The sequence below is a fragment of the Trifolium pratense genome, linkage group LG3, assembly GCF_020283565.1.
Source record: "Trifolium pratense cultivar HEN17-A07 linkage group LG3, ARS_RC_1.1, whole genome shotgun sequence".
In the NCBI taxonomy this organism is placed as follows: domain Eukaryota; kingdom Viridiplantae; phylum Streptophyta; class Magnoliopsida; order Fabales; family Fabaceae; genus Trifolium; species Trifolium pratense.
The window spans coordinates 51,661,999-51,689,634 of NC_060061.1; the positions used below are offsets into that span (position 1 = coordinate 51,661,999).

The following is a 27,636-nucleotide window of genomic DNA, read 5'->3' on the forward strand; positions in this document are numbered from 1 at the left end:
TACCTATTTTACATTAGAAACCCTTCAACAATCTCTTAAATTACATTCATATGTTTATATTTATTTTTAATTTGAGTATTAAACAAATCATTTTCTCTATTTTTTCTTTATTTAAAAAAATATTGTTGAAATAGACTAATTTTGGACATTTAACTTTTTTTTTTGATAAAAAAATACTAAAATACAATTCAAATTCATGTGGAAAGATGTGTAACGGGGATACCGGAACCCCGACGGGGATACCCGATCCCCGTTAGGTATGGATTTGGGGTTATACATTTTATCCCCGCTCGAAATTGGGATGGGTTTGGGGAAACCCGAACTTTTATGGGTTTGGGGAGGAATCTGAAATTGGTTGAATTCATTTAAGAGCGGGTGTATCTGGTCGGGTCCGATTCTAAAAAAACAAATATACTAATACACGAAATGCCCGAAAAAAACATTTTTTTAATGGGAATATACTTGCTTTTAGGCTACAACTATGTCATAAACTCGTGTCTGTTTGCATATTGCATACTTTTCGTAAGACTGAAAAAGCGGCATAAATATATCAACTTTCAAAGACTTTTACTTTTCTTGGGACTCCACATTGTGACACATGCATTTATCTCCATTGCTTACACGCTTTCAAGATAAACCTAGACTAGTACCAACAATTTTTTATTCTTTCTTATAGTAGTAGCTTTTTTTTTTAAGCAAATTCTTTCTTACTAGCTTAAAACATTTCACTACAGAGTATTACATTTTCAGATCTAAAATTATTCCAAGTTCTAATTTTCATTTCCGGCTACTACTGTATGTGACGGAGGCAAAACAAATAATTGCTCTCTCCCTTCCACTCAAGGTCAATACAAAAAGGATACCTATTGCATGTGAAGGAGGCAAAGCAGATAATTGCAGTTCAACTTCTCTCCTCTTAATGGTGGTCGCGGACTGGTGGTTATAGTGTATAGTGTGGTAGTATATGTGATCCATCCTCCAATCAACGCCATAGATTTGAAGGTAAAAATGTTTATTTTATTTTTTTTTTGCTCTCACCGGGAACAAATCACCCACTGTACCTATCGCTCCGCCTTACCCGTCACCCGCCATACCCATTGTCTAAGACGGTTGGAAATGGTTCCATTTACAACCTTTGCGGTTCTACGTAGATCGTGACTTTCCGGCCCGAATCCGACCATACCCGCCCGATGCCCAGCCCTAATAATAATGATGGGTGATTTCTTATTTTATTTGATTTGATTTTGTTTTGGAATTTTTCTTAAGTTAATACTTACGATTTACGATACAAATTAAAGTAATCTTCTAAAATAGTTAAAAATATATAATTTTTCTTTCTTAATTGGAAAATACATCTTTCATTCATTATAAATACTCCCTAAGTCCCTTATTATTATTATTATAAAAACTTTAACAAAAAAAATCATAAATATTATTAGTTTTGTATCCCGTTCTGTCTATGTCTGTCATCTCGATGTCTTATTAGTTTTGCATTCTCTCTCTCTCTCTCTCTCTCTCTCTCTCTCTCTCTCTCTTTCTCTCTCTCTCTCTCCCCATCCCCTTCTGTCTCTAACTGTCTTCGTCAATGTCTTATTAATTTTGTTCTTTTAGTTCACCAAAAAAATAAATCAAAATTGTTTATTAGCCTCTAGTTTCACCATCTCTCTTGAGCCACTCACTTTCTACAATCTTTTCAACAAACTTTGTGATTCACGAGTTAACCATTGAACACTTTTTTCATCAATTGTACAAATTAAATACACACACACAGTGGAAAATGATTGAGACCTCTCTTCTATTGTGCATAGCTGTAAAGCTACCACATTTACCAAACCTTCCACATTTTGTGAAACTCCACCTCAAAATCTAACCACTTCATCACCACCACCCCCACCAATAATATTATATTCCCTATAAACACCACACCATCTTGCTTTGATGACTTTATTTTTAACCAAGAAAATAGCTCAATTGCAAATACACACACGATGAAAAATGATTCAGATCTATCTTTTATTGTGCATCGCTACAAAATTACCACATTTACTAATCCTTTCACCTTTTGTGAAACTCCACCTCAAAACCTAACCACCATCGTCACCACCACAACCATAAATAGTCTTGTATCCCCTATAAACACCATCCCATCTTGTTTTGCTGATTTTACTTTTAATCAAGAAAATAGTTAAGTTTTTTATTGCTCCACTTAAACCAAATGAATTCATAGATCTGAACAAATTGAGGGTCAATTTCATTTCCTCCGCCCATATCTCCACCCTCACTACCAACAACATCCCAATCACGGTTACCACCATATCCTCTTCCCTCACCACCACCACTTTCTCCACCCACATCACCCCAAATATGATCACAAACATTAATACTAGCGTTCATGTATCAAATCAAAATTCTACCTTTTTTTATTTTTCAACACCCATCAAACAACATCAAATGCAACCAAACAAGTTTATTGAAAAATATAGTTTTAAATTCAAATTCAATTCCACCATCTATCCCCCCGTAAATTCACATAATATATATATAAGATTCACATAACAATCCAATAAATCTCTTTGGGTTATAGACCAATGGTGGTTCTGTATTACCTTAGTTAGGTATAACCCAAAGAGATTTCTTGGTTTTGAGCCGGTTTAGTTTCAAAATGAATCCTATATATATTATCTAAATTTGCGGGGGGTGATAAGGGTGGTGAGATTGAATTTGGGTATAAAACTATTTTTCTCAGTAAACTCGTTTGGTTGCATTTGATGTTGTTTGATGGGTGTTGAAAAATCAAAAAAGGTAGAATTTTGATTTGATACATGAACGTTAGTGTTAATATTTTTTATGATATTTGGGGTGATATGGGTGAAGAAAGTGGAGGTGGTGAGGGGAAGATGTGGTGGTAAAGGTGATTGGGATACTAGTTGTAGTGTGGGGATATGGGTGATGGAATTGAAATTGACGCTCAATTTGTTCAGATCTACGAAGTCATTTTGTTTAAGTGGGGTAATAAAAATTTAACTATTTTCTTGGTTTAAAGTAAAATCAGCAAAATAAGATGGTGATGGTGTGGTGTTTATAGGGGCTACAAGGCTATTTGTGGTCAAGGTGGTGATGTGGTGGTGGTCAGGTTTAGAGGTGAAGTTTCACAAAAGGTGGAAGGATTAGTAAATGTGGTTTACTTTGCGGCGACACACAATAAAAGGTAGATCCAAATCATTTTTCATTGTGTGTGTATTTGCAACTGAGCTATTTTCTTGGTTAAAAATAAAATCATCAAAGCAAGATGGTGTGATGTTTACGGGGGATATAATATTAATGGTGGAGGTGGTCGTTAGGTTTTGAGGTGGAGTTTAACAAAAGGTGGAAGAATATTGGTAAAGGTGGAAGCTTTGCAGCTACACCCAATAGAAGAGATGTCTCAATCATTTTCCATTGTGTGTGTATTTATACAATTGATGAAAATAGTGTTCAATGGTTCACTAAGGGTGTGTTTGTTTTAGGTGAAATAGAGAAGAGATAAGTTGGTGAGAGAGAAGTCGAAGATAAATGTCTAATTTCTCTTGTTCGATTTGAGGAGAGATAGGGAAGAGAGAATAAAATGACGTGGGAAGAAATGAGTGAAAAAAAGAAATGAGTGAAAAAAAATCATTTTTTTACTTTGTTCCATTTTTACCCTTGCATTATTCCTTTAAAATGATGTGGGTCCAACATCTTTATTGATGATTACTTTTGTCATTTTAAAAATAAAATTATTTCTCTTTATTTAAAATAAAACTTTTTTCTCTGGTATCAAATAAGACTACTAAATTACCAATCTACTCTATTTCTCATATCTTTATCTCTTCTCACTCTCTTTCTCACTTCTTTCTCTCTTCTCATTTTCTCTCCCATGCTAAACAGACCATAATGAATCACAAACTTTGTTAATAGATCGTAGAGAGTGAGAGGCTCAAGAGAGATGGTGAAATTAAAGGCTAATAAACAATTTTGATTTTTCTTGGTCAACTAAAGACATGGATGAAAACAAACAAAAAAGGGGATGAGGAGGGGGTAGTTGCACCATATTACCACTAAAGGGGTGTATCAAGTAAGAAATGAGTCACTTATATGAGAGTGAGAGGATCTAATTTCCACCATCAGATTGAAAATGTGGCTAGGATTAAAACTGATTTCATGTGACACACGATGTCCTTTTCTAGTCTAAGGAATATTTTTTTTTAGTATTTATTTTCAAATAATAATATTATTTTTTTAAAATTAAAGTATATTTTGACTTAGCACATTATTTGTTTTGAGTTTAATTAGAATACTCTGACAGTATAATTCATTTTACACGGCCAACCAATTAAAATAATCCATTTAGACACATCACCCTAGAATTTTTAGGTGGTTTCACAAGCTGCAACCTCAAACTCTCCTTGTGTCCGGGAAGTGTTGGAGACTAACAATGACTTGATGTGTGTTTCATAGTAGTTGAAAAGTGTTACGTTACAAGGTGGAGGACATAGTGGATATACCGGTTTGAGGCTTTGGTGGAGGAAACTCGGTTTGAGGTGGAGGTACATCAAAGTGGTATGGCTATGGAGACCTTGTGTGGAAGCAACGGTGATCAAGCTTGGTAACTTGTTAGACTGCGGGAGGTAGTTGGACACAAGGAGAGTTTGAGGTTGCAGCTTGTGAAACCTCCTAAAAATTCCAAGGTTGGTTGGAGGCAAGCAAATCTTCAAGAGTACGGAAAGATACAATCCGGGGTTTGAAGATGGTACGGTGTAGCTTGTGGGTTGTCCTAAAAATCCAAGGGCAATTGGAGGCAAGTATTTTTCGGGAGTACGGAGAGGTAGACTCCGGGGGCCGAATAGGGTGGTGTAAACTTGGAGAGAGCAGCACGGTGGTTGATGAGAAGTCGGCATCACCATTGATTTAAAGGCAAGGTGGAGAATTGTTGAATATTGCCTTGAAATAATGTAAAAATCAGAAAATCATGTTTTGGTAGATTCTGCCTGCTCACGCCCAGGCGTGGGAGCTGGCGCTCAGGCGTGAAAAACTGGGCTGAACACTGCCTGCTCACGCCCAGGCGTGGGAGGCTGCGCCCAGGCGTAGTGCCTGCATATGTTATGTGTTTTCTGACTTTTTTAAGGTGATTTTAGGGTTTCTAAAGCCAACAAAAGACTAGGGTTTATTAGAGAACTTCTCTTGGGCATATGATGAAAGTACAAAAGCAAGTATTTTCGTTATATTGTATCCACAGGGACTAGTGTGATATCGAACGGTGATTTGCAATTTCCATGATTTTAAGTGCGGGTTTTTGTAAGATTTGTTTCAAAAACATAAAAGTGCGATCGATTAAAAAGATTTTAGAACTTTCGGATAAAAAGAAGTTGTCGGGACTAGATTCGTTATCTCATTAGCATGTATCAATCAACATCAATATATATATTTCATTCACCAATCATTATTATCACATATCACGCATCGAACGTATCCGTGTCCGGATTACGCCGCGAAATCTATTATATCTATAATAGGTTTGTTTGAGTTTCTGCTAGGGATGGGTACTGGTAGGATGTGTCACTTAGGATGCTTGTTAATTTGGCATGCTGTTATTTGGTCGATCTAGATTTCCCAAAATCACTTAATCTTTGCTGGGGGGATCTTCATATGTTGAATACCTGGATGATAGGGTGAAACTTTCTTCTTGGAAGTGGTATCTGGTCAAAAACCCTGTCAGCCCCTGCTCCCTTTATGAATAGGAGGTGCTGCCTATTTTGTGCTGGAACCATTAGAGTCTTGTGTGGTGGTGATACTATAGGGCCTGATAGTGGTCTGGGTGGAATTTGGGCTTGCTTCTTGTCTTTTTCTTGTTTTCTTCTATGTTGGAGATTTGTGTTGGCCTCATTTTACTAAAACAAATATTCAAGCAAGATGTTGGATACAATGTTTCAACATTGGATACAACATCCAGTGGGCCGAGATTTCGCGCTTTCTTATTCTCGCGCCATGATCTATTTATGGAATCCACGTATTTTACTTGTGCACCAAGTAGCACGCCTTTCCTAATGTTCTAGATGGCGACCATGACCTAGTTTTGGTTTTAAATGAATGAACTATATTAGGAAACAAAACATTTGATTCAAGAATATTTCTAGCTTGCTGGAACTTTCGGACCAGCTGCATTTTTGAAGCCCAATTCAAGATCTAGCTCGTGCTAGCTCAGGCTATATAAAGGAAGACTAAAACCTTGTACAAATCACTGAAACCGTGATTGTGTTTTACAAAGCGTTTGTTTAGGGTTTTAATGTTGTTAATTGTGAGTCTTTTCTTGTATTGCATTGATGTAGCGGATATGTAAAAAAAAGAGTTTTTGTTGAGTTGAAAACACTCTACCAAAATTTTAATAATGTTCGCTACTTAAGTAGCGGATGTTATAAAAGTTTTGGAACAGTGTTTTTAACTCAAAAATTACTCATTTTTACACGTCCGCTACTTAGGTAGCGGAAGAGTAAAATGGAAAACTCGTAAGACGCGCAAGTAACTGGTAGGGTGAAAAAAGTCAAGGTTTTAAATTGTGGTCCGCATCCGCAATTGCGACCGCAGTATTGCCGATGCGGTAGCCACCACAACCGCATGGCACCACAATTGCGGTGTGATCTTAATTCACGTGTATGGACGCATTGTAACAGCATCACAACCGCATCGGAAGCCGCATTAGATGTTTTTGGCAATGTTCGTTCAAATTTTCTCACCAAAAAATAAAATTTATGAACTTCAAATCCTAATTTGTGTCAAATTAATGAAAAATCTTACTTTTAACCATCTCTCATCTGTGTATTTTCAAACATTCAAATTATTGTTTATGGAATAAACTAAGACTATGTAATGGTGGATAAATAGTGTGGTTAGATGCTAGTTTCATTTTATATAGCTTGTGAAATTTCAAAATGATTTCACGCCGCAACAACCGCAATGACCACATTCGCAACAATTGCAACCGCAACCGCATCCACGACCGCAACCGCAATTTAAAACCTTGACAAAAGTAAATCTCAAAAAATAATCTAAAAAACTAAGATCTTTTCTCTCCCGATCCCCCTCATTTCTTTTCTACCCCCTTAATTTCCATTTTTGCTCTTGGGGGTACTGCGGTTTATACGAACCGAAGGAAGTTGACATGCTGATACATTTCGGTACCCACTTACCAAAATCTGGGGAATTTCGGTTCGTAGGTACCGAAACAATTATTTCGGTAAACTTCTACCGAAAATGGCCTAATTCCAGCGACCCAAATGACAATTTTCGGTAACAAGTACCGAAATGTATGACATTTCGGTTCGCAGGTACTGAAAACGCTATTGTTCGGTTCGCAGTTACCGAAATGGTCTAAAATATCAGCAAAGTTGTCTTCGGTGAATATAAAACCGAAGTTTTTTGGCAAATTTTTTTCAAATCGTATGGGGCAAAATGAGATTTTTGGGGGGTACAAAAGAAATGAGGGGGGTCGGGAGAGAAACCATAAAAAACTAAAGGCCTAACGTCAAAGTCCAAAAGGCCCAACTTCAAAGTACAAAAGTCCAAAACCATCGCGCCAAAATAAAAATTGAAAATATATCAATTGCGCTCTTTCATGGTACTAGCAGCGGCGGCCAAAGGCATTTCTGTCAATTCCAATTTCCAACATTGAATCATCATTCATCCGAAAGGTATTCTTCATTTCTCTAATCAATTTCATTTTCCCCTAAATTATCATTCTCTTGCCCTAAATTATAACACTTGGTTGGTTCTTTTGTTTTTGTTTATAGAATATTTGTTTGTTTATGATACGATGAAGAGAAAAAGGGATAATGATGACGAGGTTGAAATCGAAGAAGATAGACTGAGTGAGTTACCTGATTGTGTTCTCCATAACATTCTATCCTTCCTGAGCGCTAAAGGTGCCGTTGAAACTTCTGTATTGTCTCCAAGATGGAAATATCTTTGGAAGCGTCTTCCCACTCTTAGATTACATTCCTCTCACTTTAGACATCTCAAGCAGTTTACCAAATTTGTGTCTCAGATTTTGTCTCGACGCGATGGCTCAACTTCAATCCACACTCTCAATTTTCACCGTCAACTTTTGGTGGAGCCTCAACTACTCAAAAGGGTTATAAACTACGCTATTTCACATGATGTCCAAGAAATATTTATCCAGGTTAAATGTGATATTCAACACTTTCCGCCTTGCCTATTTTCATCTCACACTTTAACGTCTCTTAAACTTGCAATTGTTCACCCTAAAATTTATGCTATGAGAGCATTATTTCCTAATTCTCTAGATTTACCATCATTAACTACCCTGTGTCTACATTTATTCGCCTTTTCTGTCGGCGATGATGGCCGTGCTGAACCTTTTTCGACATTAAAAAAGTTGAATACTTTGATTATTGATAAATGTGAAGTTGTGGATGCACAAAACCTTTTGATATCAAATATAACACTTGTTAATTTAACTATAGTCATCCGTGATTATCCTCCTAATGCCTGTATTGAAATCGAGTTATCTACTCCAAATCTTTGTACCTTTTGTTATATTGGATCTCCTTTTCACAAATTCTATGGGAGAAAGGGCAATCTCTCTTCTATCAAACATGTAGCCATTGATGTAAAGTTGATGGCAAGTTCTAAGACGTATTCTAAGTTTCTACTTGATTGGTTGGTTGAGCTTGCGAATGTTGAGTTACTCACGCTCTCTTCACCTACTCTTCAGGTACTTTAGGACATGTTTGATTTTAGAACAATTTAATTTCGATTTTCACTTTTAATTACAATGAATTGTTACCTTACAATGCTTACTTTTCTTCATTGTATTTATAAATTTTATCAAAAATATGATTATATTAAACAAATACTAATTCATTCTAATTGCGTAGGTTCTTTTCTTAGTTCCTAATTTATTGAAGGTTCAGCTCCGTTCTTTGTCTAACATGAAGTCACTGAAAGTAATAATGAAACAACCTTCATCCATACCAGAAGGAATGGTGAGCTTTTTGCTTCAAAACGCACCCTCGGCAAAGGTTGAGATCATAGATTGATTAAGGTGAGACATGTGTTCTACCTCTTAAGCGAGATTTTTTTGTGTTAATTGCATTCTTCTGTGTTTCTGTTTCCCATGCTGCTCTGGTTTTAACTTACTTTCGGTGGATTAATTACTAAAGCCTTATTTACTTTCACAACTTCTACTAACATAGCATGATTCTATTTGATTACAACTACAAGAGGTGTTATGTATATTGAAAAGATTAAATTGCTTGAATTGAATGAAACTAATGTATACATTACTTTTAAATTATGGTGTTATGTAATTTTGCTGCCTAAAAATCAGATTTTCTGGTTTATATTTTATTATATAATATCATTTTTGGCTGGTAAGTAAATCTGATTTTCTGGTTTATATTTTACTGCATAATATCTTTCATAGTTTTGAATCTTGTTTAGTGAAATTTCTACATAATTACAATTCTTTTTTGTGATTTTGGTTTGTGCGCGAATCTGTTTCTTGTGTGCATATCTGTTGTGTTTTGCTGCTGTTGTTTTGGGTTACATTTGATCAAGTAGAACTCTCGAGGGATTGCTAATTGCTTGTAAAAACCAAACATTATTTGGCATTGTAATGCTAGTGATTCAATTATAAGTCCACATGTTTAACTGTAATCAAGATCTGTTATACATATTCATAATACTATAATGAACTAGGATCTCAAACATCAATTTTTCCATGATAAATGCTCTGTTCTGTCTAAGGTTCAAGTATTTATGTATGGACCTTCATCAATGCTGGTTTTGTTCTGCTTGTTTGTAGCGTTGGATTGGAGACAATACTAGCAACACTGAATCCACTTGTTCAATTCATTTTTTTAATGCATTCCAACGGATTTTCTTCCGTCTCGTTTGGCATTCATTGAGTTTATTTTCTAGTTCTGTCTCTTCATTCTCCGTTATCTTATGGATATGCAATCATGAGTATTTTGGTGGCAGAGTAATTATCTTGTTTTGAAATTGTTGGATGTTTGTAATCAATCAGTATCTATTAAGTAATTGGAGGATTTTAGACTTTGCATTGAATAATCCTTGTTATAAATACGACTCTTATTTTCATTACCTCCCTTTGTTCAACCTTTATCTACTTTTTTATCTTCCATTCTCTTATTACTTTCGTTGTCTCTAATATCATTTTGACTTCTTATAAGCAAGGTTGTACAACCAAACAGAAAGGCAAAGGACAAAATGACGAAAACAGGGATGGAGCGAGAGCGATGATTTTTATGACAACATGAATGCATAGAACCCTTCTTGATGTTTATTATTTTGAGATGTTTGTCTGTAGGATGTTTTTATTTATCTATTTCATGTAACATTAACTCTTTAGTAGGAAAAGAGGTGAACAATTTTAAGTTATTTTGCATAGGCATCAATGGAATGTTTTCATGTCTTGCTTGTGGCATAATCAATCTCTATTGATGTAATTGATTAACTGTCATATGCTAGCTACGTTTTTACCTCTGTAATATTAGTACATACCAAGGAGTTTCTTTGGAATTTCTCATCTTCCATGACTTTGATGGAATGTGATGCAGTTCAGTTCTTGTTGCTGAGGAAGTGGTGCAAACAATAACTTTACTAAATCAAGTTAAGTAATTTGATAAGTTAACTATCAATCAACTATTTATTTAAGAAAATAACATACTATGGATAAATCATAAATCAATAATACTATTTTTTTTTAAAACACTTAATTCCACTTTTGACCATCCAACTTTTTCAATTGTGCAATTTTATCGGATGTCCCCGAGGGGACTTCAATTGTGCAATTTTAAGAAAATTTCTCATCGCACCCCACTTTCTCACCACACCCCTGGAAATTCCATTTTTGCCCTTGGTCAAAAAATTCGGAACGCGTTTTCCGATTTTTTTTTTGCCTTTAAAAACAACTTCGGAATGTGTTTTCCGAATTTTTTTTTGCATTTTTTCATGTCACACATTAACTTCTCTTAAACTTTACATTCGACATCCTATTACGAGTTATGACACCATTATTTCCAAATTCTCTAAATTTGCCAGCATTAACCGACTTGTCTCTGACGCGCTTTGAATTTCATAGCGGAGATGGTCGAGCCGAACCCTTTTCAGCACTAGAAAAATTGAATAGTTTGACCATTCGGTTTTGTAAAGTTTTTGATGCAGAAAATCTCAGCATATCTAGTGCCACACTTACCAATTTAACTATACAAACAAAGGAGGAACGGAATTATGGCAAAATTGAACTATCTACTCCAAATCTTTCTACATTTGCTTATGCTGGTATTCCCTTTGAGAAAATATGTGGGAGCCATCTTTGTTCTGTTAAACAAGTAAATATTGATGCATATATGCGCGTGAATAATGCAGAGCCTCCATCCAATTTACTCAGCTGGCTGAAAGAGTTTACTGAAATCAAATCATTGACGGTAACTTCAACTACTCTTGAGGTATACTAATTCTTTCAATACCATAACTTGCCACATTTTGAAGCTTTATTTTTTTTGTTTTATTCATTAAACTGATCATCATTTACTGTCATCCTTCACTTCTTAGGTTCTCTCCTTAGTTCCTAATTTATTGAAGGATAAATTTCACTCCTTGAGTAACTTGGAAACACTGAGAGTAAAAAAGGTAGGAATTTCATCTGCATCTTATGATCCAATGGTACATGGCAAATTCGTGCCGCTGCATGAAATATGCCAAAAAGAAGTTGACAAGTTTCGAAAAGCAATATTTAAAGAAGGATCTCCAGCCATACCTGATGATATAGTTGTCTTTTTGCTTCAAAACTCACCTTCAGGAAAAAGTTCATATCATTAATTAGATTCATTAGGTGAAATGTGAATTCAATTTTTGAATAGGATCGAGATTATTATCGAGATTATTTAGTTTGTTTTTTGTTTCCTCTATTTATGTTTCCCCATGGTTTCTATAGTTATAACGTATTATCATGCATTAATATAACTACAACTCCCTTAGGTGGAGAAACAAATTGTTATTGGATCATACTAACATATAAGACTAGTATGATTTAATTTCTTGCTCATAGAAGCTTTTTAGCTGCAATAAACTTTAGCTCCAAGGAAGTGATAAATGTATTTAACTCATAAGAGCTACAAGTATGATAAAAGTTTTAGTTTCTAAAATACCAAAGTTAAATAAACCAATTGTATCCTCTCAAAAAGATGGAAAAATCTTTGGAAGACTCTTCCTACACTTATATTAACTTCTTCACAGTTTACCAGTAACAGGGCTTTCACCAAATTTGTGTTTCATATTTTGTCTCTACGGGAAACATCAAATACGTCACTTAACACCTTAATGATATCACTCAGCCTCAACTACACAAAAGGATTTTAAAATATATTTTTTCACACAATGTCCAGCTATTACAAATTGATACGAGTTGTTATGAACTACGATTTCCCCCTTCCTTCTTTTCATGTCATACTTTAACGTCTCTTAACCTTTCTTATAAATATTATTTTGAGAGAATATTATTTCCGAATTCTCTGAATTTTCCAGCATTGACAAACTTGTCTCTTAAAGGCTTTATGTTTTGTGTTAACGATGCGTCAATCCATTTTCAACATTAACCAGATTGAATAGTTTGAACATTATCAATTGTATATGTAGTGGTAACCAATGTCTCTGCATATCGAGTGCCACACTTGCCAATTTAACAATAAGAGGTGATAATTATGGGTCTAACATTAAATTTTTTCAGTTATCTACCCCAAGTCTTTGTACCTTCGATTATTCAGGTACTCCGCTTCAGAAACTCTGTGGAGCATGAGCAATCTCTCTTCGGTCAAACATGTATCTATTTATGTGCATAATAACAAATTATCAGAATCTGGGAATATTTCTTTGGTTCTACTCAATTGGCTTATTGAACTTGCTAATACTGAATGGTTGACAGTTTCTCTGAATACTTTGAAGGTACTTCTTTTGTGTTTGAGAAAACTTTATAAGTTTCAATATCAATATCAATTTTTAATTTTTATTTAAGCAACTTTTCTTCTATATTTGCTGATTTAAGAGTTTTCCTTAATTGAATAGGTACTCTCCTTAGTTCCTGATTTATTGAAGGTTGAATTTGCTTCATTGTATAGATTGAAGTCACTGAAAGTAAAGTACTGTTTTTCTGCATCCATACCAAAGGAAATAATGAACTTTTTGCTTCAAAATGCAGCATCAGCAAAAGTTGACACATTACCTTAGTCAGGTAAAGGTGTCTTTTTCTTTGTTAGAATGTAGATTATATATTGTCTAACTCATTAGATTTATCTCCCTTATACGTGTTTGCTAAAATTTGAAGTTGGGAATAGTCTTGCTAATTTTTTTGTTCTTATTCTCATTTTTATTGGCACTTGTCTTGGTTTTCCATTTGTGTGCAACATAGTGTAACATTAAGGATTATGGGATTGGAATCAAGAGTGCGTCTTCAAAGCATGGATGCACTATAACAAGAGAAACCTTTCTGCTATTATTTGTTATCTTGCCTTTCGCGTTTTTATGCTTCTGCATATTTACGTTTCTTCATCAATTTAATAATATTGTTTTTGTCGCGCTTCTTTGGTTAGTAAAATTGCAAAGCAGTTGAAAACTCATCAAAATTTGAGCATTTTGCAGTAAATAAAATGCGGCAAAATATTATTGTTTACTTGAGGACAGATTGAAATTTGAGAACTTGGCAGCAAGTAGAATACTGCAATGGTGTTATTTATTTAATATTCTAATGTTATCACTAATCATAAATTCTAATGAATTATTCAACAAGTTCAGAATAGTTACTTAACTCTTTTGCAATTTTACCAAATAGCAAATGAATCTCATATCTTTGTTTCCACCTGCAATAAAAACTTCAACAAAATCCATTATGAAAAAGTGAATATTTTTCAGGCCAATGCGACTGCTTATCTATCTGGAATTTTTCAAATAAGTTTGTTGGAATTCAAAGACAAGTTCACCAACAAATTATGGCACTATGGTATAAAATAGCTGATAGCCGGATAGATGATAAGCTAGCTTATAAGCTGCCTTATAGCGAATAAGCTAGCTGATTAAAGTGTTTGTTAAAATTAATGCACTATAGGAAAATTAAAATGACATGAAAAATAAGTATAAAATGACATGAAAAATAAGCTATAAGCTACTCCCTCTGTTTTTTTAAAAGTGTTCAGTTCTATCATATTGTGTTTTAAAATACGATTTGTCATTTTTTTTTTGATAAATATTTGTCAATTATTGTTACTCCCTCCGTTTTCTTAAAAGTGTCAAGTTAGAATGATAACACCAAATTAAAAGTGAATTTTTGCACCATATCTTCCTAATATACCCTCGTCTTAATTCACCAATAAATTCCTATTTTTTTGCACTTAGTACTCATCTTATTTAAATCTTTAATTAATCGTTATTATAGGTAACAAATCCAGTTTAAATCTGAATATAACACGGAAACAACAAACTTTTCTATCGTAAAAAAATGAACAAACTTTCTTTTTTAAATATATATAAAAAATATATTGAAAAAGATAAATACGCATAGATTAAGGTTGATTGACATGGACCCACATAAAGAAAGAAAAAAAGGGAAAAAATTAGGTTAGGTAATTTAAGTATGAGTTGTAATGCCTCGATAGTTTCCAAGAAAAGCAAGACTACAAGCTCTACTAATGAAGAGAGGAACGCACGGACATAACAGAGAGAAGAATGAAGACAGACTCAGTGATTTGCCCGATGGTGTTTTACATCACATACTCTCCTTTTCCGATGCGAAACAAGCTGTTCAATCTTGTATACTCTCAAAAAGATGGAAAAATCTTTGGAAGACTCTTCCGACACTTAAATTAACTTCTACACAGTTTACAACTCGCAGGGCTTTCACCAAATTTGTGTCTCATATATTGTCCCATCGCGATGCTTCAACGTCACTGTATACCTTTGATTTTCACCGTGCAGGTTTCATTGCGCCTCAACTCCTCAAAAGGATTTGGAAATATGCTTTTTCACACAATGTCCAGCAATTACAAATCAATACAAGTTGTCGTGACCTAATATTTCTACCTTCCTTCGTTTCATGTCACACTTTAACATCTCTTAATCTTTGTGTTAACTTTTATGGTGTGCGAACAGTATTTCCTAATTCTCTGAATTTGCCAGCATTGACCAACTTGTGTCTACAATACTTTATCTTTTATGTTAACGATGATGGCCATGTCGATCCATTTTCGACATTAAACAGATTGAATAGTTTGAACATTTACCATTGTATAACACTCAGAGAAATAACTCTTCTTTCCGCGCAAATAAAGACCTTCTCCAACACCACCCTCCCCATCACCACCCCAACCTCTTTGATACATCTATTTGACTGACACTCCCGAATCAATCACTAAACCTACCAACCTAAGAAACCGGCCGATTGCGAAAAGATGCCTCCCTCCAACCAAGGATAGAATCACATCTAGGTATTACAGTTTCAAAGGCTTCAACTAGCAATGCTACCTCTACATTTTTTGCACCGAAAAACTTGAAAACTCTCTTAGCTGCAATTTTACACATAAAAAATACAAATTCTCTTGTGACACACGTAACCGCACAATCTCCAATACGCCCGTAAAAATGTCGTGGTGATAAAAACTGAAACTAACTCTCTTCTTTTGCTTCACACTATTTGATTTAGAATTTGGACGAATATCACTTTGACACAATAGATGCCTCAAATCAAACTTTTCTTCTTTTTCTTGTTCAAGAACCAATGATAGAAAATTTGGACAAAGATATTATCTAGACTTATTTTCTTGGAAGCTTGTGTTATTTCTTCATAAGTAATAAAGCCAATAAAGTATTTGGACATACTATCCTTATTATATATAGTCCAAAGTTAGCATATGTGACACCACCAAATCCAAGCATATGGCATTGGAAAAACCAGCTTAATTGTCTCATCAACCAAATGTCCAAAAGAGGTGCCGTTTTAGAATCAACTTCTTTGGGTTATAAATATTTTAAGGTTCACTCTACTGAGATAACTTTTACCCTCTTAAGAGATCTGCAAAATATCTTTTTCTCTTCATGGCAGAGGAAAAACAAGGAAATGGAATCAATCCTCCTCAGGTCAAGCCAAATGAACCCTTGCCTAGTAAGTCTTAATTTTTTTTCTTTATGAACATATTGATGCAAAACAAACTTGGTTCAATAAGATGTAGTTTCAGTTGAATGAGGTTTTAGTTTACACAAGATTATTAATTATAATAAAGTTTATAATTCAATACTTAAAGACATCCTTTTAAGTAGAACTTGAGATACAAAAGTTCACAAGTCCTAAGAAATGCAGATATTGTTAGGTCGGATGTCTTCACTCAGGTTCGAACACAGAACCTCACAATTGTGTATGTGAGTTTCGATGGTGTTTACCGCTTTGTCTATATACAAAAAAACATTTAACTGTATGAAAAATTCAGCTGTTATAAGATTTATATATTTTTACAAGTATATAAGACTATAACTTCTTGATATTATTATTTTTGGACAAATTTATCCAAAGAAAAGTGATACCAAAATATATTTGATCTTGCAGGGACTTACAACCAACTTCTAGTGACAAATAACCGTACAAAAACAAGTTGGCCTGAGCTAGTTGGTGCCACTGCAGAAGAAGCTGAGAGGAAGATAAAGGAAGAGATCTCTGGTGCTGAAGTTCAAGTTGTGCCTCCTGATTCATTTGTCACTGCTGATTATCGGACTCAGAGAGTTCGATTGTATGTTGATGAATCTAATAAGGTCATTAGGACTCCAGGAATTGGCTAATCCATCAAACAAAGATTGTTCAGGCCATGCAATTTGAGTATAATAAAGCTAGAGATGTAACTTGGAGAATAAATTTAATAAAATGAAGTTCTATCATATACAGATAAATTTATAATCAACTATGAACAGATTAAGTACTCTCAGGCTTGTTGAATATAAAAACCAATTTAAATGTACTTATCATTTTGTTGAAGACAAAGAAAAAAGACATTAAGAAACATATCATTGACTAAAATTATGAATCTTCAGTCAAATAATAGTTTTTCTTGTGCAAGAAATATAATGAAGTGAGCGAGCGCGCGAGAGCATAACAATTACCTGTTGACGATAGTAGGTCACGAAATCCGTTTATGATCAACGCTAATGTCCTTGATGTGTGAAATTTTGTTCCAAATTTGAGGATGCTTCATGTAGCACCTTTCTTTCAGCAAAGGACATCTAATGATGTAAAGATTTAATATAGAGGCAGGCAGTGTTTCTCTTCCAACCATGTTCTCCAATTTCGGGCAATCAATTATTCTTAACTGTTGGAGGGAGGTGAGATGGCGAAGGCCCTTACAATCCAACATCTCCAAACTAGACAATGTGAGTAGGGTTAGAGACTTAAGAGAGGAATGTAACAAACCTTCCTTTGGGAAAGACTTGATCGCATCGCATGGACCTTCAATTGTGACATCAGTAAGCCTGTCCATGGATGGCCAGGACCAGCCGCTAAGTAGTTTCGCGCAATTCGTGATACGAATTGATCTCAACTTAGGCGGCATACCACTTTCTGGAAAGGATTCGATTTCCGGACAGTTTTCTAGTCGGAAATATTCTAACTTTGGGAGAAGAATATTCATCTGATGAGGCAGTGACTTTAACTTGTTGCACTTGGAAATGAGAAAGCGTGTCATGTTGGGCGCAGGCAATCCTTCACTTGACAATGATACTAGATTCGGGCATTCACGGATCTCAAAAGAAGTCAAGTTTTGAAGAGTGAAATCATGTGACTGTGACACCAAAAGAGATTCAAGATTTTCACAGTTGCTGATGTAGAGACGTTTGAGATTCGGAAAGATGTCCAATGGGAGCGATGTGAGCGAATCACAGCTGTTGTGTATTGACAATGACTCTAGTAACCTGTGATTGTGCTGTTTTGTGAATTCTAGTTTTCTAAAATCCTCTATATGAAGAGTCTTCATTGATATGGATAAACAACTACCTGGATAAGATATGGAAGATGAACAATCGGTTAATTCTAAATATCGAACACATGTTGGTTGTGTGACGGTGATGGCCTCAAGCACAGACTCAACCATTGAGCTTCCTTTAATTTTTAAGAATTCTATTGAAAAAGGTAATTCTTGCAAGACTACTTTATCACTTTTAACTATCTGCAAAATGCGAGCAGAAGGAGCTTTTGGGAGAGAAGAGACAAGATGCTCGCAACTTCTAATCACAAGTGTTTTCAATGAAGGAAGATGATTTGGTAAATCTCCTCGTAATTTTGGACAATTATCTATTGTAAGACGCTTAAGTTGAGGAAAAGCATACACCTTAGATGAATGCCACACCTTCCAACAAGGCATGTTTTCAAATTCAATAAATTCAAGCACAGGAAATGGTGTCACCGAAGAAGAAGAATCGTCGTTTTTGTAGAAACTAGCATCTATAGTCTCTAGCCTGTCCAAATCTGAAATAGTTAGGTACTTGAGAGATGTAAGTTGCCCGAGTGAAGGAAGCGAAAAACAATTCTTACAAGAAGATATTGTTAGACTAGTCATATTGTGGTAGGAAGAATTTCCAACCCAATTTGGAAATCTTGTACCTCTATAGCCTTCTATCGATAACAATTTCAGGTCTTGATAAGGCTGTAATTTGCAAAGTATATCGAGTTCTGTTCGGGAATCTGTACAATCATCACTCGAAAACCATACCAAGAATAAACTGTCAATGTGCTTCTTATCCATCATTCTTGCCTCCAATGCTTCACTCCCAGCAGTAACATTCTCTAACTTCCGAATGGAAAGCGATCCATGAAGATTTGAAAGTTCTCCCAATTCCTTGATACCGTCCTCTTCTTGCTTGCCGACAATGAAATAACTTAAATGATGCAACTTGTTTAATTTGCTCATACTTTTCGGCATCTCCTTTAATGCAGTTTCAGAAATATCAAGATAGCACAAGTTCACAAGAGTTTGCATTCCACATGGTAGCATAGTCAGCTTATAACAACCAAACAGATTCAAAGTTTGCAGATTGTACAAACTACACAACGACTCTGGCAAAGTCGTTATTCCTGTCAATGAGAGATTCAAGTAACGCAAATGGATCAATTTTCCTATTGAATCGGGCAACATGTCAAGATTTCGGAAGCGACAAAATGACAAAACTCTTAAGTATTTAAGCTTCAGTAGCAAGATACATGGCACCTTTTCGTTGTTGAATGCAGCAACTTCAAAATTGATCGGTAAGAATGTTCTCAGAAATTTTACTCTACCAAGCACTTCAAAGTTTTCTGAGATTAGACCATTGAATTTGGTGAATGACAAATGACGAGCCTTGATGTTAATCTTGGTTTCTTTCGCAAGTTCTTCTGATCTAAAGAAGAATTCTCCGCCAAGGAACGTTGCTAAATCATGCATGAGATCGTGCATCACAAACGACATGTTCCGAGTACTTGATTGTTGAAAAAATGATCTTGAAACTAAATAATCAAAATACTCAGAACCAACCTCTTCTAAAGTCCTTCCTTTTCTTGGTGGCAATAAAAGATCTTCCGCCATCCACAACAAGATTAAATCATTTTCCTCAAATTCATAATCTTTGGGATATAACGAACAATAAACAAAGCAACGTTTTAAATGTGGAGGGAGATAATGATAACTAATTCTCAAAGCCGGAATGATCTTACTTTCACTTTCAGATAGTTCCCAAATGTCACTCTTCAGCACATTACTCCAATCCATAATATCATCTTTTCTTCGCAATATACCTCCAAGTGATTGTGCTGCTAAAGGTAATCCCTTACACTTTTTAACAATCTCTCGGCCAATTGTTTCTAGAGCTTCCGCATTCCTACCAGATCCTGGAGTAAAACAAGCATGGTTTCCAAACACTGACCAACAATCTTCATTCGACAACTGGTTTAGCCTGTAAGTTTGAACCGTTTGGACTACAGACGCAACCTTTTCACTGCGAGTTGTTACAAGAATTTTACTTCCCCTAACCCCACGTGGAAAAGGTTTTTTAAGAAGATCCCAATTGACATAATCCTCAATCCAAACATCGTCCAAAACAATCAAGAATTTCTTTTCTTTCAACATATCCTGCAATTCAAGCTGAAGTAAATTCAGATCATTCATTTCACAAGGTCTTCCGGTAACTGCTTGTGTTATAATCTTTGTAACCCTCAAAATTTCAAACTCTTCGGAAACACAAACCCAAGCTTTAAGATCAAATACAAGCTTCAAATAGTCATCATTGTACACCAACTGAGCTAAAGTAGTCTTTCCTACCCCTCCCATGCCCACAATAGCCATCACAGATACTTCTTTGCCATCATCACGGTTATCATCTAACAAAAACTTGACAACGGCCTCCTTGTCTTCGTCCCTACCATATACACGAGATCCGTCTTGGAGAGATGTTGATGGAGTTTTATATGAGAAATTCTCCACCGCGATCTCTTTGAGATCAAGACTCTCTTTGAGTTTCAAGATTGATTCTAGTCTCTCAACTATATCTTCAAACTTACTAACCATCTCCCTATCTTGCAAGTTGAAAAGGCTAAAAAACAGATTGGTTACCTCTTTTTGAGTCACAGTTTCGGTTGAAACTTCATCCAATAAGTCATCAGCAACATAGACAGCATCTTTGAGATCATTGAGCCAGTTGTTGATATCAGAATCCCTGATTTGTTTCTTCTCAGCATCATTAAGAACAGTTCTAACCACTTTCAGAGTTGTCTCCAGCCTCTGAAGTAATTTCTTGTCAAGCTTGTTTCCATGGATCAAGTTGGCAACTTCGGGTGATGTCAACCTTTTGAAGATAACATCAAGGAAAGCTGAGAGGAAAGCACCACCAATCACTGCTTCTGCCATGATTTCAGGAATGTAAATTAGATATGAGACAAGTGCAGATGTATCAACATGTCTTATTTCCTTTAAGCTGCTGATTTCAGAATAGGACTCGGACTTCCTGTTGTAACTACTTCACGCAATTTCATACAATAGGCGATCTCGACAGTAGAAAAGTGATCTAACAGCTCTGATTCACATAGTGCAGTTTGACTAATTTCACACAGTTTCTATCACAGCCCTTCATTTTCTAGAATTGAGGTATAAACATTCATTTTCTAGAATTTACTGAGACAATTTTTAATTAATGACAAAATCGTGACAAGTCATATAAGATTAAAAGCGTACAATATTTTAGAAAAAACAATGCAACGGACTTGAGTCCGATTATTGGCACTAGAAAGAGGGCCTAAGCTACAAACGAGAGTTGAGGACCAACAACCCCTTTAACCCCCTCCCTAAACATGAGCTATTAAGTTAAGTATTCCTATAACCAAAATGTCAAACATTTACATGAAAATCGAGGTTAATCAAAGATAGTTTACAAACATCGATTCCTCCTGAACTCACTAAGGTGCCTTTTAACAACAAACAAAATCTTCATACCCTTTGAAGATCCAAAGAGGACTTAGGTCAGAACAGACATATTGTTAATCAACTTTCTAGTATATTTTGTATATTCTATACCATTATCGGATCTTATAGTTTTCAACTTTATACCCATTCTGTTTTCAACCATTGCTTTTCAACACTTGAAAATTTCAAATACCTCATTCTTATGTTTAAAATAGTAAATCCAAGCATACCTGGAATGATCGTAACAAATGTAACAAAGTACCTGGAACAACCCTTAGCCGAACCCCAAACATCAGTATGCATATATAGTTAAGGATTGTATTTCACATCATCATTAGGCTCTCTAGGCTCTCTGGTAAACAATCTCCTACTACAGTGAAGGATGGAAAGTTAAATGCAAAGTTACTCGGGTAAAACTAAGTGGTTGTTTAAACTCAAACACATCAAAATTGTTTAATATCAAGCTCTCAGTCTTATCTTTCTATCTTATAAATAATTAAAAATAAATGCTTTCTTAATTTAACAAATTTGATGGCAGGAAATGTGTCCCTAATATATAGTGACTTCTGACCCTGATTCGGACTTCCCACCTACATTTTCTTTTACAAACATGTCATATTATATATTCTTCCTTTGATTACACAACCTCCCATTTTAATATTTATTAGAATTAAACAAACACTTCCATTCACTAGATTATCAAATACAGAAAAATATTCTATTAGCAGTAATTGCTTTCTTTATTTAAACTTCTAATTATAAGCATAAGAAAATTACACTTTTTTGTATCTAGTAGCCTGGTGGATAAAATAATAAGTGGAGTGTTTAGAGTTCGAACTCTGACTCTTGGATATATAATGCGATGTCCCTACCAACTAGTTAAGGTCACAAGACAAGAAAATTACATTTAAAACTAACAATAATTAGTTGTCCTTGAGCATTACATCATACAATAATACAAAGTACAGACAAGTATAACAAGTTATGATGTAGTACAAACAAGTATAATTGCATTTTTTTATAATTCATGATTATAAGAATAAGAAAATTACATTTCAAACTAACAATAATCATTTGTCCTTGAGCATTACTGCAATCACAGAATGATAGAAAGTACAAACAAGTACAATAAGTTAACACAATACATGATATCCTTTATCATACCAAGTATTAGTGCATCACATACAAACCATCAACAAAATAAACACACAATTATGGTTATAACACTACACAATTATTTTAAAGCAAACACATATATAATTATTAAGTGAGAACCATTAATTCCCTTCCTTGAGCTTCAATTTCCATTTAACAGTTTCAAGGCCTTATATGATCCAAGCTGCATAATTTTGCTTCCAGGCTTCAGATATGATCATGTAGATCAATCCTGGACATTGGCTATGATTCTTGTGCCAGATAACACTTCATCTTGGCTTGAACTTTACCTACACAGCAATAAAAAGAAATGTGGTTGATTCTATTATATAAGTTCAGATTAAATATGTTATGCATCTTTCAAAATATTGTGATTTTTTAGTATACCTCTCTTAAATTCAAAGTTCATAGTGTCATGCCCACAATTTCAGCCTAAAAAACTAAAAAACAATTACTGATCATATATGAGAACAGGGTTTTAACTAAAGGACCACATCACATAATGCGGCCGTAATGTTCCAGTTGCGGCAAGCGGCAACCGCATCAGCCCACAATTGCGTTGTAATTGTATATCACAAAAAAACCGCAACAAAGTGTAACCGTAAATCAGACTATATAATATTCTCATAGGCTAAATACTCTAAGAAAATCTTAATCTTTTAAGATCCCACCATATCAATTAACCTCTAAAGTTGTGAAACAATTAATGATCATTAATAACAGAACTAGAAAGAATAAAAAAACAAGTATATGTTGAATATTTACCTTAGAAGGATCCATCAGCTGCAAGCTTGAATGTGTCTAGAATGAGCAAACCCTGATTTGTTTCTCAAATGAGATTCACATTTAGGTATAACAGTTTCAAATGCTTCAACTAGCAATGCAACCTTCTTCTTCCTAGCAGGAGCAAGCTTGTTAACAACTTGTCTTAGTGCACAATCAACCATCCAATCCTCTGCATTCTTTCTCTCATCCATCATTTGATGTCTCAAATCAACCTTTTCCTTTTCTTTTTCAGGAACCAAAGGCAAAAAATTTGGATCTCTTGGATTAAACTTCCTCATTTCATCGTCTTCATCTTCAACACACCTCTTTCTCCTAATTATACCTTTCCAATTCTCTCTTGTGTTTTCCTCTTCCTCTTCATCAACTCTGCAACTTGTTCTTTTATTACCTTTGCCTTGATCTTGAATATCTTTGATGATTTCTTCAACCACATCAAATAATTGAATTTGACTCTTCTCTTCATGAGGTGCCTGATCAGCTGTAAGAGTTTGGTCTGTTGGCCTCAAGGAACACAGTTCAAATCCACTCGGAGACGGTTGAATTTGGATCTTCACTTTGTTGATGTTATCATCTTTGTTCTCTTGGCTAGTCTCATCAACATTTTCTTCAGCGTTTATCAGGTAATCAAATATTTCATCTGCCAAAGAAGATTGGTCGCAACCGACATCACTGCAGGGGTAACCGATTTCTTGAGTCTCATTGCTTCCACTTTTGTCATCTTGAGGCTGTTCTTCAAGATAGATTTTTTCTTCTGATTTGGCTTCTTTGATTGTTTCATCAACAAGAATAATATCATCATAATAGCTGCTAAGGATATCATCTAACCATATCACTGACACATCATGAGAACTCTGAGATGAGGACTCAGATTTTGAATCATTTTCCTCATCTGTGTAAACAGAAGAATCAGCCTCATGTTCATGACCAAATCCATAAAATTGTTCCTCTTCACACTCCATATCACCGGCCTCCGAATCAGAATCATCCATGTTATTGTCGGCACCCTCCATACTCATTTCTTCATGAGACCAACTAGTTTGTTGATCTTCATCTGCAACTTCATTTTTCTCTTGATCCTCGACCTTTTTCAGAAAATCTGCTTCTATACCATCATCTTCAATTTTTGACTTGATGATACCTTCATGATCCACAACATCTTCGAGAAAATCGGTTTTCCCAATTTCTTCTTCACCTGTAGATTCTGCATCCTTTTTTTCATCAGCATATATTTCAATGAAGAAATCCATGCCAATTTCATCATGCTCAGGCTTTTCATCAAACACATTATGCTCAACATCACAGCCCTTCTTTTCCACCTCACCCACCACCTTCAATCTTCGACTTCGAGGACTCAGCGCTTCAAGCTTCACCCGCTTCAAAACACGTCTCCTCGAAGACATAAACGTCTTCAAAGGAGGCAAATCACCATAATTATGATGATGATGACCATTAAGAGAACAATAACTATATGAACAAACCCTCATAACTGAACTTCCTTCTAACTCAGTTCCACCAGGATTAAGCTTAAGATATGAAGGAAATTTTGCATCTTTCAAAGTTGAAGAACAAGTAGCTCTTGTTGATTTTCTAGGAAAATTTCTACAACCTTTGAAACTAGTAGTTTTTGTTAATGTTCTAACCAAACTCAAACTAGGTTTTTTACATATAGCTTTTGATTCACTTGAAAATTTTCTATCAAGATTCTCAATAACAGAACAAGATTGAGTTTTTCTAAGACCCACATGAAAAAGTTCCTTTTTTGATTGTGAACTACTTGTGGGTTTCATGTAATTTGGTGAACAATCTTGTGTTGTTGTTCTTCTTGAAACTGATGAAGGTGGTGTTGATTGTTGAAGTTGAAGAGTTTCAAGATCAGAAATTTTTACTAACTTTGATTTCTTCATTTTCTTCTTCATATCAGAAACTTTTGTTTTTCCATCTTGGTTTTGATGAGATGAAGATGAAGAAATTTTCATGTTTGCTAAAAATTTCTCTGATTTAACATGTTGAATATTGATACTAAGCTTATTTTGAACCTTTCTTTGAACCATTTTTCAAGAAAGGAAGAAAAAAACATTCACAAGAGGGAACTATGAATTTGAAGTAATTTGTTTTTCTTCCTTTCTTGGATTTGTGGAGTTTAAGGAGAGGAAGGAAACAAAATTTTTGGTTTGGTTTTGGTTTTGGTTTTCATGTGAGGAAGTTGAGAAAGGAAAGGTTTTGAAAGCTTGAAACACAAACAAGTAGAGATATTCTTTTTGGTTTTCTTGGTTTTGGTTTGGTTTTTCTTTTTGGTTATTTTCAATAAAGGTTTGTTTGGGAGATGATCATGTTTGAATATAGCTGAGATAGTGTTTGTTTGAAGCTGACTTGCACTAATGGAACTGGTTTTGCTGCCTAACCTTTCATTGATTAATGAATTGGATGATTTAGAGTACACATTAACTTTATTTTCACTTTGTTAAAAAAATTATGCAATCACTAAATCAATGTTGTTATTAACTAATAATTCAATTGATAATGTCGATATTTTTAAACTGATTATTTTTATTCGAATTAAATTATAAAATTTTCAATTGTGTGTATGAATTTGATATATATGGTGTTTATCACTTCAACTATAGAAAGAGAAAAAAAAATTATCAATGTAGGTGTCCTGAGTTATAGATTATAATCCGATAGAATACATCAAATACACGTACAAATTCAAATAATTACTCTTAATATTTAAAAATTATACTGTTTTTATCGACCTTTGGTCGTTTTACATTTGGAGACATATATTAAAAAATAAAATATTTAGATAAGCTATGATATTTTCACCCTTAATTCATTAAGAAGAAGTAAAATTCATTTATTTATGGTTTTAATTTTTCTAAGGATAATAATGATAAAATAATATTAATCGTATTTTGATTTTTTGAAAGAGCTAAAAATTTTGAATAAATATTAAAAAGTAAAAGGCCAAAGATTGGAGAATTAGTTTTTAGAAATTTTTAGAAATAAATAAATAAATAATGAAAACTTCACATTTGAATTTATTTTTAAATTTATTTTATTTTTCTTAAATATTGTAACAATAAATGAAAACTTTTAATACACTAATAATTATTTTTAAAAAAAAAAAACAATTTTTTCACAAAAACATATTAGAAACAAGAGATTCTGTTTCCTTGCACTAACACGTGGTTTTGGGGGCCTATATGCTTGAGCATTATCTAACATGAATTATTTGTATTTTTGTAATGTAGGAATTCCTCATTGGTTGGTTATTGTTGCTGATCTGATCCTCTAACTAATCTAATATAAAATTCCTAAACTACCCTTCTCTCTACTTTGGATAAGGGAAACCTTGTGTCTTGTGTAGGTGAATAATGGGTATGGACAAAGATGCAATTTGCACTTGATTTTTGGAAACTCTTCATTATATGTGAATTTGGCTTTACTAAGGAAAAGCTATTTTTATTCCAAGAACAATCATTATGGTTTGAGCTTAACAATCAGCTTCCTTATAATAGTAGTGCATAAAATAGATTTGCAATTTTTCTATGGGTCATAGTAAAAAGTGTTCCTAGAGAATAGTTAAGAAAATAAAAATAAATCTAAAAGTAAAAGTTCTAAGTAGAAAAAATGTTAGGATTAGATGCGTTCTAGTGTCAAGTAGTTGAGGCTTAGCGCGCGTTTGTGTCATATGCTGGCCTGGTGAGGCTCGGCAGGCCTGGCGAAGTCGGCATGTCTTGACTAGCTTGTGTGTTTGCTTGTGAACCGAGTTTATCTTTGTATTGTCTATATAAGACACATTGCCTATTATGAATAGAAGTGAATCACATCCTTTATATCAATAAAAAATTCTTTTTAAAATTTTAAGGTATTGAATGCAAATGAAAACTTATAAAATGTGTCATAAAACCTGTTTGTATTTTGCTGCACAAAAAAACAAACCTAAATTTACAGAAAAGGTGGATCCCTTAGAAAAGTTTGACAATTATTTCACATTTTATGTGAGAAAAATGTACGGTATATATGAAACTGTACATAAGTTTTGTTCTTGAATGCACTTTTTTTTATTATGGAAATTATATTTGATTTAATTTAACGGATGAAAAGTTCTAAATAAAAAATGTTCCATCAATTGTAGTTGTTACGAGTTTGTGTAGGGTTGAGGCTTTATCTTTCATTGAGGAGA

General features: G+C 34.4%; 5 protein-coding genes and 1 pseudogene across 7 annotated transcripts; 4 read left to right on the forward strand and 2 right to left on the reverse strand.

Moving 5' to 3' along the window:
* The first annotated feature begins 7,582 nt into the window (after window positions 1-7,582).
* Window positions 7,583-10,546, forward strand: LOC123913203 (F-box/LRR-repeat protein At4g14096-like). Of its 3 annotated transcripts, none has more exons than XM_045963836.1 (4): window positions 7,583-7,703; window positions 7,803-8,746; window positions 8,910-9,076; window positions 10,227-10,546. In XM_045963836.1, exons 2-3 carry the CDS (start codon window positions 7,826-7,828, stop codon window positions 9,069-9,071), a joined length of 1,083 nt encoding a protein of 360 aa, XP_045819792.1. In that variant the 5' UTR covers window positions 7,583-7,703; window positions 7,803-7,825; the 3' UTR covers window positions 9,072-9,076; window positions 10,227-10,546. The 3 variants fall into 3 exon arrangements, with proteins under 3 accessions (XP_045819792.1, XP_045819791.1, XP_045819793.1); XM_045963835.1 differs by having other exon boundaries at window positions 10,231-10,546; XM_045963837.1 differs by lacking the exon at window positions 10,227-10,546 and having other exon boundaries at window positions 8,923-9,039.
* Window positions 10,547-11,060: 514 nt separating this feature from the next.
* On the forward strand, window positions 11,061-11,877 carry LOC123915363. The gene is made up of 2 exons (XM_045966489.1): window positions 11,061-11,504; window positions 11,611-11,877. The coding sequence occupies exons 1-2, from the start codon at window positions 11,061-11,063 to the stop codon at window positions 11,875-11,877; spliced, it is 711 nt and encodes a 236-aa protein (XP_045822445.1).
* Window positions 11,878-12,231: 354 nt separating this feature from the next.
* LOC123913204 lies at window positions 12,232-12,949 on the forward strand (annotated as a pseudogene).
* Window positions 12,950-15,996: 3,047 nt separating this feature from the next.
* LOC123913207 (subtilisin inhibitor CLSI-I-like) lies at window positions 15,997-16,968 on the forward strand. Its single transcript, XM_045963839.1, has 2 exons — window positions 15,997-16,204; window positions 16,643-16,968. Exons 1-2 carry the CDS (start codon window positions 16,138-16,140, stop codon window positions 16,870-16,872), a joined length of 297 nt encoding a protein of 98 aa, XP_045819795.1. The 5' UTR covers window positions 15,997-16,137; the 3' UTR covers window positions 16,873-16,968.
* Window positions 16,914-21,964, reverse strand: LOC123913205 (putative disease resistance RPP13-like protein 1). Its single transcript, XM_045963838.1, has one exon. It carries the CDS (start codon window positions 20,955-20,957, stop codon window positions 17,208-17,210), a length of 3,750 nt encoding a protein of 1,249 aa, XP_045819794.1. The 5' UTR covers window positions 20,958-21,964; the 3' UTR covers window positions 16,914-17,207.
* Window positions 21,965-22,499: 535 nt separating this feature from the next.
* LOC123913208 (calmodulin binding protein PICBP-like) lies at window positions 22,500-25,932 on the reverse strand. Its single transcript, XM_045963840.1, has 2 exons — window positions 23,430-25,932; window positions 22,500-22,954 (listed from the first exon to the last, which is right to left on the reverse strand). The coding sequence occupies exon 1, from the start codon at window positions 25,499-25,501 to the stop codon at window positions 23,444-23,446; it is 2,058 nt and encodes a 685-aa protein (XP_045819796.1). The 5' UTR covers window positions 25,502-25,932; the 3' UTR covers window positions 22,500-22,954; window positions 23,430-23,443.
* Window positions 25,933-27,636: the final 1,704 nt, after the last annotated feature.